The sequence below is a fragment of the Chiroxiphia lanceolata genome, chromosome 21, assembly GCF_009829145.1.
Source record: "Chiroxiphia lanceolata isolate bChiLan1 chromosome 21, bChiLan1.pri, whole genome shotgun sequence".
In the NCBI taxonomy this organism is placed as follows: domain Eukaryota; kingdom Metazoa; phylum Chordata; class Aves; order Passeriformes; family Pipridae; genus Chiroxiphia; species Chiroxiphia lanceolata.
Genome location: NC_045657.1, coordinates 168950 through 184034, shown reverse-complemented (window position 1 = coordinate 184034; position 15085 = coordinate 168950). Strand labels below are relative to the sequence as shown.

At 41.2% G+C, this 15085-nt stretch overlaps 1 protein-coding gene across 3 annotated transcripts in view; it reads left to right on the top strand.

Moving 5' to 3' along the window:
* The first annotated feature begins 972 nt into the window (after positions 1–972).
* Positions 973–15085, top strand: part of RALGPS1 (Ral GEF with PH domain and SH3 binding motif 1) — a 78052-nt gene continuing 63939 nt past the window's right edge. Inside the window, exons 1-7 of one of the 3 annotated variants that reach the window (XM_032708012.1) lie at positions 973–1146; positions 3381–3497; positions 6296–6391; positions 8301–8423; positions 10014–10121; positions 11972–12022; positions 14964–15047. In XM_032708012.1, the coding sequence (XP_032563903.1) occupies positions 8367–8423; positions 10014–10121; positions 11972–12022; positions 14964–15047 (300 nt within the window). In that variant the 5' untranslated portion in view covers positions 973–1146; positions 3381–3497; positions 6296–6391; positions 8301–8366. Of the gene's footprint in view, positions 1147–3380; positions 3498–6295; positions 6392–8300; positions 8424–10011; positions 10122–11620; positions 11723–11971; positions 12023–14963; positions 15048–15085 lie in introns of those variants that run through there. The other 2 variants (XM_032708013.1, XM_032708014.1) reach the window with 2 other exon arrangements.

Here is a 15085-nt window from a genome sequence, read left to right as displayed (position 1 = left end):
GCTTTGAAAAGCAAGCTCATACAAGTTTAATTGGGATGTCTGAAGATGTTTAAAGTGCTCTGGCTTTGACAGCAATTGAAAACCTTTAGCAAGCAGGAGACTGGAAAGATGCCTTCTCAATGTAGTCTGGGCATCGTGCAGTATTTCGGAGCTTCCTTCAGGTACCCTCACTTGGCTTTTGTTCTCTAACGTGCAAAACTGGAGCCCGATGTGAGGGGCTGGATTCAGCCCTGCACGTAGTACCAGTGCACAGAGCCAAGAGTACACTGTACCCTGAGCGGGGCTTTTAGAGAAGCTGTCAGCGAAAAACGCACCTTTCTTTCGCCTCGTATCTTCAAGTATCAATAAAGTATCTTCAAGAGGCCCACAAAGCTCTGTTTAACGGCCTTGGGAAAACACATACTATTCTGTCATTTCACTGCCGGGGCCTGGAGCGTCAACGTCCGGACCTGAACCCGGGCCCGGGTTCGGTGTGGGGGTTCCCAGAGGTTCGTCGATGGGAAGGGCAAGGCACAGCCGGTGCTGCCGCGAGGGGAGCGGATGGACGGCACTTCTCTGCCCCTGCCCTAGGGGCTGGGACTCAGGCGGGAGGGAGTGCGGGCGTGGCGGTCCGCGGGACACCCGGGCTGTGCGGGGTCCGGCTGTGCGGGGTCGGGCTGTGCGGGGTCGGGCTGTGCGGGGTCGGGCTGTGCTGGGTCCGGCTGTGCGGGGTCGGGCTGTGCGGGGTCGGGCTGTGCGGGGTCGGGCTGTGCGGGGTCCGGCCCCGCGGCCCGCCCGGGCCCGGAAAGCCGCAGGCGAGGCCGCCAGAGGGCGCCCGGGAGCGCGGGCGGGGCGGGCGTGGCCAAGGCCGGCGCAGCGGCACCTGCGCTCGCGCGCTCCCGCCCCGCCCGCGCCCATTGGCGCGCGCGCTCCCGCGCGGGGCGGCAGTTGGCTGGCGCGCGCGTCAATCCGCGCGCCTCCGCCCCGCCCCGCGGTCCCCGCCGGGCTGGGCCTCGTCCTCGGCGGCGGCGGGAGCGGTACCGGCACCGGCGAGGGCCGGGCTGGCGGGTGCGGCGCTGAGGGCACTTCCCTTCCGCTCTCGCCCCGGTGCCGTCCCTGCGCCGAGAGGGCTCGTGGGCGACGCTGGAGGCAGCTGGCCCCGAGCAGGTGAGACACGGACGAGCCCCGCGTGCCCGGCAGGACAGGTGGGACCGGCCGCCGCAGCCCCTCGCCCGCCCGCCCGCCGTCCCCGCTTCGGGCGTGTGCTGCGGGCGCAGCTCTGTGGGGCCGGGCCGGGCCGGGCCGGGCCGGGCGCCCACTCTCCGGGGGCGCCGCTTGCAGGAGGCCGGCGGGTGCCGGGCCCCCGAGGGGCGGTGCGAGGCGCAGCCCTATCGCCGCCGGCCGTGCCGGGCCCGGGCCGCCTCCTGCGGGGCGCGGCAGGTGCACGGGCGGAGGACGCCGGGCTCTGGCAGGGCCGGGCGGCACCTCCCACTCCGCGGGCGCCCGCCGTGCTCCGCGGCCTTTCTCGGCAGGCCCTGGACCCCCACCCGCCGGGCGATGACGCTCCGGTGCGGCGCTGCCCGCGCTGCCCGCGCTGCCCGCTGGCGGGGGCTCCGAGGCCGGCCCGGTGCGGTGAGCGCAGCGTGCTCCATGCGGACACATGGGGCTGGTGCTTCGCGGTGCGAGGCTGGCGGACAGTGGAAACAGCCTTGGTACGGGTGTGGGGGGAGCAGATGGAAACCACTTGGGCTTGGCCACCTCCAGCGGTCTTTAGGAATAAATTTGAAAACTATTTGTATCTCATGTGGATGATACTGTGCAGGTCCTGTTGAGAGCCTTGGTTGGCTGAGATCGGTTTTCAGATCACTTCAGGCAGTTTTTGGTCTGGCTCCTGGAGGCTTTGGTCAGTCTGGGGCTTTGGCAGGTAGCGGAGAAGGAACCGTTGCTGAAGTTCTCGATTGTGGAAGTGCATCAGGCCCTTTGTCTGCGGCCTGTTGTTCTTAACCCAACAAAATAGAGCGTATGTAGTCCCTTGTCTTAATGATTATTGAAAAAAATGAAATCTGTGTTGGTCTCTCTAAAATATGAACAGATATTCTTTGCCTCAGAGACCTTATATATGAATGTAGCAATCTGTAGCCTTTTATGTCCAACAGATGTTTTTAAAGTTAGGTTTTTTTTCTTATGTTGACCATGCCTCATAGTTATTTTTCGTATGTGAGTAGGACAGGAAGACTGTAAAGGATAGAACTACACACACTTATTTGTTTTTTGTGTGTTGCCCATCCTGTATGGCGTAGCACCAGTTTGAAGAAATATATTGCAAAACTTTTTAAACCAAGTTATTTTATTCATGTTTCTGTTTATGTACCTTACTTTAGTAAAAGGGTGTCATCTCAAAGTTAAGGTGGGCATTAATTATGGGCTTTGTCCTTTACTAAAATGCTACACCATGCAGGATGGACAACATGCATTATGTCCATCATTTTGGTTGAAATACTGAAGTGGATGCTAACCCATTTTTAACTTGTCATTTTGATTATTTTATGAATTCTTTAATGAGCATTTGCTCATGCAGGGAGTACCTACTAGATGAGTTTTGGGTTTGTGAAGAGAATACTGCTCTTCCAGCAAAAGATACCTGCAATTCCGACTAGCATCAAAATAAGCTATTTAAAGTCTGGAAGATATACTTTTCTGATGTGGAGGCTCCCTAACAATAGAAGGAAAATAGAGACTGTGGTAGAGGGAGTAGTAACCCCATGTGATCTGCAGTGATTTTTAGCTTTATCAAAGCAACATAGGCTTTAATGGGATTTTCATGTCAGTTTCTGTATGAAAGTAGCTATCTTTGAGATTATTTTCTCCTCATTTGATGGAAAATTTTGTTAAACATCAGGTGTTACGAAAGTTGGTGTAAGGCAAAAGAGGAGAAAAGGGAAGAGCTGTGCCTAAACATTAGCAAAATAAGTTACCGGAACAGCAACAGATTTGTTGCTGATCATGTTTGATGGTAGAGCTATAACATTATTTGCTACAGAACTACTGTATTTGGGTTTGTGTTCATTCTGCTTTGTTTAGTTAAGCCTTGAGGAAAATGATGTGAGAATGAGTAGCATTTACCATTCATAAAGCACCTTGAAACAAGTGAGTAGAACCAATGTGCAGCCCATGTTGGCTTGGACCTTGTGTTGATTGACAGAGTGAGGGGGTTACATATTTGGGGTATATTTAGTTATGAAATTCATAATATGTTACTCTTCCCTCTGTGATGTATTATTTTCTTTTGTTTGGGAGTTTGTCACATACCAGTGAAACTAGAATGCACTGGAGTGCCCAGTTTGAGAAGAACTGAGTTGTAAAGCAAATGTCACTGTAATCCTGTTTCCTGTTATTTACAGGAATGTCATGCTTTTAAACAAGAGATAAACCTGCTGAATAGCCAGAACTAGACCCAGCAAAGGACTAATGGAGGTGTGCACCAAAATGGGTTGAGTGCACAGCTGCCTTATTCCACTGTAAGTATGCAACTGTATTTGAAGTTACGGATATTTCTATATTTTCACTTGCATTTGATACCAGATTGCAGAGATTACTGTCTGTCAGTTCTCTTCTGATAGAGAACTTAAGATAATTTTCTTTTCCTGTAACTGTTTCATGAAGATTACCTTAAGGTATAACTTCCCTAAACATATATCTTGGCCTTCTAACCTATGCAAGTTTGCCAACTTATGAAGGGTGGTGACTGTTGAGGGAGGACTTGGCTGGAGAGAGTGCTGCAGCTCTTGTCTTGATATGGATCAAGATGGTATTGGGTTCTTCACTTGGGGGAGGTTTATTATATATTATTTGTTTTTTCTTGAGGACATGTATTGCTTTTGTAGTTACTGTTAACACAGAAATATTTTTCACTTTGTTTCCTTTGACATGCAGAAGTGCTTTCCCCCTCTTTGTGTTCATGTTCCATTATCCCCAATATAGGGATTTATGTACTAAATTATGAATTTTATTTCCCTTAAATTTTCATTGTTCATCATTAACTATGGTAACAAGTTTCTCAGAAAAGGATGTGTATGAAAAAATGTGCATGCTAAATTGTCCATGGTGTATTTTATCTATAGGTGGTACTGTTGCCTAAAGCATAATGAACTATATTAGGGACTTTCAGGTGAAGTGGATACTGAAAGTACACAAGAGTGTTTTCCTAGGAGGATCTTTAAAAAGACATCACATTTATATGACTACTCTTCTGTAGCCTGATTGCTTTTTTCTTAATAACCTGTTAGTAGAAAATTATTATCTAAATTCAGGCATTTTTCATGTTGTACAAGATGTCCATCAAGGTCTAATGTTGAATTACTTCAAAAGGACTTTTAGAAATTAAAAAAGCTTTTTTTCTATAAAGCATTATGAGGGTTTACACAGCTCCACTGTCCAGTCCCAGATGTGTTTGTGCATGAAGCCTATGTGGTGAAAGGGCTCTGATGGCAGACAGAAGATTTTGAAATCCTTTTGAATTTACTTTTTTTTCTGTTTTTAATATTAAAATGATGATACTAAACAAAAGAAACAGTGTGAGGGGGGAAATGGTGTGTAATAGCTGGGTATGGAGAACAAGCAGTGTGTGGTTTTAGGTACTCTGATGCTAATTGCCTTTTGGTCTTTATTACCAATAAAACAAAAAGGTTGGACTTCTCCCCAGCCTGCCCCAAGAGCCTCTGGGCAGAAGCTGGACATGATGTAGCTGGTGATACAAGTTTCACATCAGCAGCTGATTGCAAGCACAGAGGCAGAAATATAACCCTGTTATTGTTTGATTCTGTTTTCATGATAGAGTCCTTTTCCTCTTTTAGTATGGTAGCTGTGCTAGCACATTGCCATTTGTACTCTCAAGGAAAGAAAGGTTGTAATGGTGAACATCTGGAGGAATAGTTTAGGAGTGAAGAAAGAGGAAAATGAATGCAATGATGAAAAACAATTCAGAACTGAAAATGAGCTCTATGTGGTCTGTTGTAAATGTGTCCTTAGGCTAGGCACTGCCAATGAAATGCAGTAGTACATTGTTGGTCTTGCAGAAGGCAGATGCTTTTGGTATTCTTCATTCCCTCATCTTGATGGATGACAGCTAATCTTCCTGATACCAAATACTGGAAGACATATCCTCTGAGGAGCAGCAGAGGGCTTTATGATTGTCTGGTTTGGAGAAAAGGAGCTTGAGTAGCAACCTCATTGCTCTCCTCAGCTTCCTGAGAGGGGATGTGGAGAGGGAGGTGCTGATCTCTTCTGCCTGGGATCCAGGGACAGGCCATAAGGGAACGGTTCAAAGCTGCACCGGGGGGGTTCAGACTGAATCTCAGTAAGCATTTCTGTGCTTGAGAGAGTGGTCACACCCTGGAACAGGCTTCCCACAGAGGTGGTTGGTGCTCCATGCCTGTCAGTGTTGAAGAGCCTTTAGCGATGCCCTTAATAACATGCTTTTGGTCATCCCTGAAGCAGTTAGGCAGTAAGACTAGATGATCATTGTACATCCCTACCAACTGGAACTCTATTCTGCTCTAAATTTATTTTAAAAAAAAATAAAAGCAAACCCAACTGGTAACTTCCGTTGATTCTAACCAAATTTATCCATGCCCAGGCAGGGACCCAGTGCTCTTTAATTATGTTCACTGAACCAGTTGTCCAACTAATTTAAGCTTAAGAAAGAACAGTTATATTTTGGTAGAATACTGAAGTATTTTTTCTTAAAAGGATGCTGCAGCTCTCAGTTCATGACTCAGTGCTGTTAGGAAAACCATAACCAACTAATGACAATAGTAAGTAAATGGGGTTTGAAATCAACTAAGCCAGTTAATTGTGGAGTCCAGAAGGGCTGAACTAGGGCTGATCAGAAGGCTGTCTAGCTCAGTATTGTTTCCTCCAATGAGAAAATCAATAAGAACAACGATCATCAGTGGTTGCTGACATGGTTCTTCTTGTATTTGCTGAGAGGAGTGTGAACAGTCAATAACTTCCCCAGATTGCTCTGCTAGCATTCAGAAATTAGGCCATAGAGACTTCTTTGGCCTGAGGTGGTATCTGTGCTTAAGAGTCTCAGTGACTTTCTTGTGAGTTGGGTAACTAGTACTGAGAATGAACTTACGGGCACTTGAATTGCATTACATGCATATTACTAACAGCAATGTGAAATTTGCATTTTTGCTTTCAGAGAGTGTCACTTCTGTGGCATAGATAACAAAATTTGACAAATGCTGTAAAATAATGGCTATAGGGATTACTTCCGTGCTTGATTTTGATGATGTTTTTGGGTTTTTTCCAGTTTAGTTGTTCTTGCACTGTCTTCAGTTTTGCTTCAGAGTGCGCTACATATCTAAATGGGTTTGTTAAGTTGGCCAAGAACAGACAACCTCTGGTGGTATGTATGTTTGCATCCTGATTTATCCACTTTGTTTCTGGCAGATTGTGAATGAGATCTTCTGCAATGTGCATGTGAACCCTCTGTGCAAACAGATAGGATGTTTTCTTTGTTTTGATTTTTAGCACTGTTTGTGTAATGCATAGTTTTAATTATTACCCTGAGCAAATTAAAAGAAATTGTAAGAATTAAAAGCTATGAAAAGAAGTTATATATCATTTCACTAACTTTTTACTTTTTATTGCCAACATATGGGATCTTTGATAATTTTCAGAATTTCAGAAATTTTTTAAATCTTTTTGGAGGGAAATATTGCAAGTGTGGGGGAGCATTGTTTTTAATATCTTTATGTTGTCTGACAGCTTCTTATTACAGTAGGCTTAGTATTAGCTCCTGTGTTACTCTGTGTGCAGAGTGATACTTTCTGTGATAGCAGGTGTGGAAATACTTCAAATGACTAGGTGGATTTGACATAAAAGGATAATTGCTCTCTCTGACTTTCCTCAAGGCAGCAAAGCAAATGGGTGTGTATAGAAGTATTTTTTTCATAGATGTAGATCTTGGAGGAACCTCTGCACATAAGAAAAAGCAGTGCATTTTTAATGCTTGTGTTATATTTGAGACATTTAGGGGGAAAAATCTATTTCGATGCTTTCTAGAATGAAAGTTTCTAGCCTTGCAAGCTTTATTGTATGTACTGAATGTTGAAAGGCAAAAGTACATTGGTGCTTTTGGTTTCAGATATTAGAGCACTTCTGTCTCATTTGGATATAATGAACATTAAAATTTGGAGTAAAACTGAATTTAGGCAGTATGCAAGTTCACATATGGGATTTTTCTTCCCCTTTTTGGAGCATTTTGGAGCCCCCATACACTGGAAAGCCTAGTCAAAAAGACAGGGAAGGAGGACATAAGTATATTTTTGTGGCCCTGATGTAAATGCCACATATTAAAGAAATTACATCTACAAAATTGCTTTCCACTTCAGTATCTCTAAGGACTATTAACAGGAGCAACTCCAGACCTAGAAATACTTTGCAGTCTGTTAGCACTCAGAATATGAGTTAATTTTATCAGGACACAAGATAAAGGAAGTTGCTTCTTGACTTGTCTAACAGGAGATTTTGGCATTCTTTGAAGCACAATTACTGCCTTGTTTCATGTGAGACAGTGGGGAGAATTGTTTTTTGTAGGGTTGAGAAGTGAAGACCTCATCCTTCTAAAGAGGGTAAATAAGAGGTTCTTTTTATTCTCAGCTGTTTGCGCTTCCAGCATTTTCCTGTTGGTGTAATCAGTGTTGTGGGAAGGAGCGAGGATGCAGAGGGACATGCAGCAGTATCCCTAGTTGCATATTTGAGCAACTACAGATTTTGCTGACAGAGTCCATGTGCAGGGCAACTACAGATTTTGCTGACAGAGTCCATGTGCAGGAGTCAGTGGCAGTGGTGGCCATGGAACTCGTCTGTGTGTGCCCTAGGGAATGATGAAACCACCCTGCTGTTTGTTTGCTCGGTGTAAACAGAACCAGAGCTTGATCTGACTCGGTAGTTGTGTAAGCAGTTCTTGGTAGCCTACAGTTTCTGGATGCATACTGCCTGGCAGGGACTTCATGTATAACCTAATTTAGCATCAATGATAAATAATATTCTGTTTTCCCCATAATTATTGAGTTGAGTGGAAGTAGGGATAAGGACTTGGCGTGACTTTAGTGATATTTGCTTGTACTCATTTACAGTTTGGTACCTGGAAAAGAAAAGAGAATCTGTCTCCTGAGATAATCTTGTTTCATAAGTTCTTTGCTCTGAGAAAGAAAAATGAAATCTCCTTTATGGATGGGTTATTTTTGTGCGTGTGTGTTGTGGTGTTTTTATAAATTTTATTTATTTCCCCAAATACATTTGCTTTGCAGGAATTTCTGTTTTCTGTTTTCAACCAGTGCTGGCTGAGCTGAAACTTCCTGTGCCTTGGGGAGAGCATGTATAAAAGGAATGACTTCATGGCCAATGTGATGGTCACCTCTGCCACTCCAGAGGTACAGTTCCTTGGATTTTATTAGCTCCTATAGCAAAATGGAAATTTTGGCTTTTTTCAGCTTTCGCAGAAGCCCTTTCCACTGCCAGTCAAATGCCACACTGTTCATAAGGCAAAGGACTGGCATGACAGCAGTGTAATTTTAGAATGCTCCGTGGTTCTTAGTGTTCACAGACACTTTTTTTGTCGTTGTTGATGATGATTTCTCATTTTGATTAGTTTTAAATAGCATTTTTGACCTGTTATTTTGTAACTTAGAGCAATGTAATGTACCATCAAAATTGAGCCAGAAATATCCAATTGCATTTTTTCTTCTTTTTTTTTTTTTCAATTTACTAGTCTGCTAATAAAAAAGTGCTCTAAGATTTTGTTCACGTTAACCTTTTGTATCCTTTGCAGACCATGCAGCTTTTTTGTGCTGCTTCCAGAAACTGCCTCATTCTGTGTTGAGCTGCAGCACACAGCTCCATGAGAGGCAAGGGAGCACTGCTTGGGAATTACTGCCCCACTGAGCTGTTCTGGTTTTTCACTTTCATCTAATATTATGATGAAATATTATAAATCAGCTACAGTAAAGCTTGCCCAGTAAAGCACACATTTTAAATGTGGGATTGGTGGTACTTTTTTCCAGACTTATACTGCATATGTATTCCAGAGTTGAGTGCACCATGGATTTATAAAGGAGCATATTCATAATGCATTATATATTTTTTCTTTTCCTTTTCCAGACTTAGTCAAATCTTGTGAAGGCCCTTTTCAGTTTTTCATTGCCAGTTTTGGGATTTTTTTTCCACATTTAAATAAATAGAATGAAAATCCATAGTCTGCAACAAGTCTACACTGTTTTCCAGGTTGTTGAATATATAATAAACATCACTTATCTATGCATAATTCTCTGCTGATTAACATATTTCTGGTTCTTGTAACAACTGTCTTCTAACTAATTTTTTATCATTGCAAGGACAGTCTATGCTAGGGCTTAGTGGCTTTGGAGTGACGAACCACGTGAAAAATCTTTGGAAGTCTAACAAGACTGTATTAATGTTGATCCTTTACCCCCACATCTGTCGATACTGAGGCAGTGCTGCTCTGTCTGAATGCTGACTTCGCACTTTCACGATAGAGCCACCTATCTGCCTTTCTGCTAATGCCCCTTTATTCTCTTCTTGGGTTTGACCAGCACAAATGTCAGGCTTCCTGATCAGTAGTTTCCCAGTTAAATTTCAGGATGTGTCAATTTTTCCCTTGTTTATAATGTTACGGATAGAGCAGCTTGACTTGGATCTACCCACTCTTTACGTTGCGTATTTAATTTAAATATTAAGCTCTTTTATTTAGTTCATGATTTTAAAAGTGGTTTACTAAAGCTGGAAATTTTGTAGAGCTAAAATTGTATGTCACTAAAGTCTGCAGAAGAAAGTCAGAAACATTAGTGAACAGTGCTAAACTAAATTTTATAATTCGGTGTCTGAAACTTTTTGAATTTCATACATTTTGTTGTCATTACTTAGTATTTTTACACATATTTATTTTCTGAATTTGAGATGCAATTCATCATTCTGCAGATAAGCCTACTGTTTTTTCTTTGTAGGGTAGTAGCAGCTCAGATTCTCTGGAAGGGCGAAGTTCAGATTATGCCAATAAAAGCTACGATGCAGTTGTATTTGATGTGTTGAAAGTAACTCCTGAGGAGTTTGCTGTAAGTAGAAATGTTATTTTTGCATTTAAGCTTGTATAACATTCAAGGCTTGCAGGGTACAAAAAAAAATCTATAAAACCTTTCTGCTTAAAAAAAAATATTTTTAAATGAACTTCCAGTGTTCTTGAAAGCAAATTTCTGATTATATCAACTTCAACAAAATAAACATGTCTTGGCATTTAATTACTTGGTACTGACCTGACACAGCATATTTGTTTTCCTGTGTGAAGCCATTTGAATTTTTACTAGTGTTTTAAAAATCCTAGCATAGGTTTAAAGATGTTACATATAGAATCATAGAATCCTAAAGGTTGGAAAAGACCTGCAAGATCATCAAGTCCAACCTTTGACCTAATACCACCACGCCCACTAAACACAGTCTGGTTCAGTTTTTTTTTAACTGAAACCACAAATACTCATCTTTTCTGCTGAAACATTAGTTTCTCAGAAAAATCAGTTTCTTACAAGCAAAGAAGAAGCTTGTAGAGAGGAAACAATTGGCATTCCTTAATACCAGTTTTTCAATGCTAAACCGAAAATAGAACTGCAGTTTTGGCAAACATTCAGTGCAATTCTTGTCCCTTGCCCCTTGTTTTTAATTTACATGTTAACTTGCTTGAGAGCAGGAAGGAGTGAGGATAAAAGCTACTGCACATAGTACAGTACATAGTTGAATGTTTTCATTAACATTCTAAGCATCAAAATGATGTTTTGTTATTTGGCAAAAGTTCCTATAATACCTGTTTGCCAAAAAAAAGTCTTGGAGATAGGCCTACCTTATTCCTGTAAGTTTGTCGCTTTGGAACAGATTTGTGTGGGTCTTTTTGAACACTAATACACACTACACAGATGAGAGCTGTTGTTAGGTAAAATTATAAAAATACTTCGATGGCAAATCTGCATCAACTCAGTTAAAAATCGTTCCTGTTCGTCCAAGTTCAGATGATTCATGGCCATGGACTGCCTTCAGAAATTAAGAGCCACACTTAGACAGGACTGTAAAATTATATGAAAATAGATATGTCTGATTTCATCACAGTATGAATATTAAGTCCAAAGGCAGCCCAGAACATAGAGTGTAGTCCTACATTTGTGGTTAACCTGGAAATGTATCTATAAAATGATCGAGTCAAGGTAAGGTTGCTCGTAACTTCAGGCTCATCAGTTTTCTCTTCCAGCTGCTGTTGGTTTGAGATGGAAGCTTGTTGATGAGGGTCTTGATTTAGTGCTACACTTTAAAAACATACCTGTATGTAGCCACACCCCCTTATACCATTGTAACATAGTTTCTAACTCTCAATTCCAAACTTCTGTAAGCTGCTTTTTTCTCTCCAGTCCCATTTGCCAGCTGTAGCCATGAGCAAAACAAAGACCCTACCAACCTGCAGAGAAACCAGAAATCTAACTGTGTGTCTTTGGGACTGAAAATCTCTGTATGATTCCCTTAAAGCCTGTTCCAGTCATAACTAATTAACACATAATAATTTATTGCCTTTCAGCCCAGTGAATGTCAAATGTATGCTGTTCTCTGTGTGAAATAATTCTTCCTGCCGTTACTGTCCAGACTCTTTATTACATAAGAGGAAGACTCTCAAGCACAGGTTTGTCCCCTTAGACTGGCACAGGTACTGAAATTCTTCAGCGGGGGACAACCAGAGTGTAACATGGTGCCTCTCAGGATGGGGTGTTTCTGCTTGTGTATCAACCTGAAGCAAGGGGGCCAAACTCAGGTGGTCAGTTCTGGTCTGTGAGGAACATAGTTCATAGTTCATAGTTATTGAAGGGCAGATGGAAATATGTCATTGTTAGCTCTTCATATTACATGATTTAAAATTCTGTCTTTATTTCAGAGTCAGATAACGTTGATGGATATGCCAGTATTTAAAGCTATACAGCCTGAGGTAGGTTTTCTTAAACCATCTTCTTACATCTTTGGAAATCACTGCCTGAGGAAATGTAACCATTTAAATAATGCTTTTTTATTCAAAAATGCTCACCGTCTTGCACTGCACTAATATTCTTCTAGGCTTATTGCTTGTTAGCACTGTGAATCTGTAACCCAGTCTGAGTTACTTTGATTTGTTGCTTGTTGCCAAAGGAGATGACTGTCTTCTGGAAGCCTTCCTGTCCTGCTTTGTGTTGAGTGTTTATTCAGGATAAATTTATCAAACGTAAAAATTCTTTACTCTCCCTTCTGGTGCTGTTTTTCAATGCACATCTGATTTCAGAGTTTGACTCGTGCCTCTGGCCATAACCTGTATTTTAGGCTGAATCAGCCACTTGGTAAGCTTTTTAATTTGTACAGTCATGTTTAAGATTCAATTCTGAGGGAGTAAATCAGCCCAAGCCCTTAAAAGTTAATGTGTTAGTGTCCTTTAAGTTTTTAATGTTTTAAGAAAGCAACTTGAGGCCTGTTGAGGAAAAGCGATGAAAGTTAACATAGGCATTTGAAAATTAGAAATAAGAACTTCAGAAATGAATAAAGGTAGTTATCAGAATATGATAAAATTGCATAAAAATGTCATCTCAGTATTTTGATTAAATAAATATATTTACTGCAGAAGGTACAAAAATCACACAATTCCTCCTTCAGGTGCTTCAGTATAAGAACATGTCCTTAGATCCATTATGGTTTCTTGTCTTCCTTAGGTGGAATATCATGAATATATAAAGGACAACTCCACCCCTCCCTTCTGTCAGTGGAACTGAATTTCTGACAACATCAGTAGTGGCAGTCAAGTCTAGAAGGTTCTTAGTAGAAGCTCAATCCATCTAATTTGATCACCAACAAAACAAGTTGTCCTATATTTACCGTCGTTCAGAGAGATTACCAGCCCTCTATTTTGAGAAAGTATAGGAAAGAAAATAAAAATTTGTCTATCTGATGTCTGTCCTTCCTGTCAGATAGATTAATCTTTTTTTTTGTCCTTCCCCCTGAAAAAACACCAAGACAGTTTTGTTGCTGAAAACATTTGCATGCTTCTGAAATTACATGTATTCTCCAGGCAGCTGGGGAGACTTCTTTCCTGCAGGGAAAAAAATGGCAAATGAACAATGTGATAAGAAACCATCAGTACCCATAGAAAAATCTGCTAACACAAAACTACCAATATTTACAAACTGATACATAGATACTTTTTTGTGAAGAAATTTTGTTAAGAAAAATATCAGTTAAAATAAAACAGATGGATTTTTTTGTTGTAACTACCTCCGCCAAAAGTAGAGCCAGTGTCATACTCTGAGGCGATGAATGAACAAAAAAAATAAAATACAAAACTATAGATACTGATATTTAAAGTGAATTTTCCATTTGCTTTAGTTGCTATGAAACATCTTTGCCATATAATTTTATAGCAAAACAAAATACCAATTTGCTGTTCTTCTTTTCCTTTGCCATTGCTTCGTTTTGACTTTTGGAAATGAAATTTCCTGAAATGCTACTCTGGCAGATAGATGTAACTTAGTGAGGAGTTATCAGAAAAAAACTAACGTATTTTCAGCTCCTTCTAGAATTCAGATTTGTGAATAAGTAGCAGTTGCCATAAACTGTTAGTTTTTTAATTGTGCTTTCTGACTTTCACTTTATTGGAATTACCAATATTATTTGTTTGCCAAAAATAAACAACTGCTTCTATCCTGAAATTCTGCTAACTGTGGGACTAGGTTTTAAAGCAAGAAATAGTTTGTGTATTTGTCACCAACCTCCATTTTGTTATTAGGTAAATTATTAGACTAAGAAGGTTAACATTTTCTGGTTGAAACTTACGGTTTTATTCTTTTAACATGGGCCTATGCATAGATGGAAATACTTAAGATTTTAGAGTTCTAGTTGCCAAGTCTTATCTCAAACACACAAACATCCTTTAAACCTGGCACTTTCTGGGGTTTTATCCTGCTTTTTGACAGCTATTACTAAAAAACACATCTGCACGTTACTGTGCAAAGTTCAGTAGGAGGATGTCTGGTTAACAATTCTTTGTCCTCCAGCAGAAATAACTACCCATACATTCTCGATTTCTGTGTCACTTTATTTAGAGTTTTTTCCAAGTCCTGAAGTTTGCAATCTCCACAAATTTCAGGGTTTTCTTGCACACTTGATGGGAAAGTTTCTTGTGACTGCGTGCATTGAGGAAACTGCCAGCATTCTTCCATACAAAAAAAAGGGATGAAGTGTGCTTCTAGAACACAATATATTTCAGCAGTATAAAAAAAATTCAGGAGGGGTATGTGGGATCATTTATCAACCTTCCTATCCAGTCCAAATTTGAAACCTCATCAAGTGATTTTACCATGCACAGGATTTTCCATTGTTGCTTACTAGCCCTCTGGCAACTGCTTAATATCCTTAGGTTACTGACCTCTGAAAATAGATTTTGCTGTCCCTCATAGAGTGTCTCAGATTCTTTTTCTACATAACCATACAATTTCCAGTCTCATAAGACCAGACATGGACTGATCATGTGTAGAATCTGTGTCTTGTCGGATGTAAATTGGTGTTTTTATGTGCAAAACGTTTAAGTGCTGGAGATTGGGATTCAACATATGTTTGGAACTGGAAGTGCTTTTCCTGATGCTCACACAGGCACATGCAGACCTCTGGATCTCTAGTGTATGTTCCGTTTATCATCATGTGTGAAGTGCTTTTCAGAGCTAGAATTCTCTTTGGCTGACTCTGCCTTTTCATGTAAAGGCCTCCAAAGTTAGTAGTACACATTTGGAAAGTTGAACAATATTTTGATTGAAACTGAATTTGTGGTTCTAAGAAAAGAAGAATGATTTAGAACTGATGTTAAGGAGGACTCATTTCTGTTTTTTAAGGCAATTTTTAAATGTGTTTCCTAGGAACTAGCCAGCTGTGGATGGAATAAGAAAGAAAAACATATCCTCGCTCCAAATATTGTTGCCTTTACTAGGAGGTTTAACCAGGTAAATAATTTGATTACTGTCATGAACAGGTACTGTTT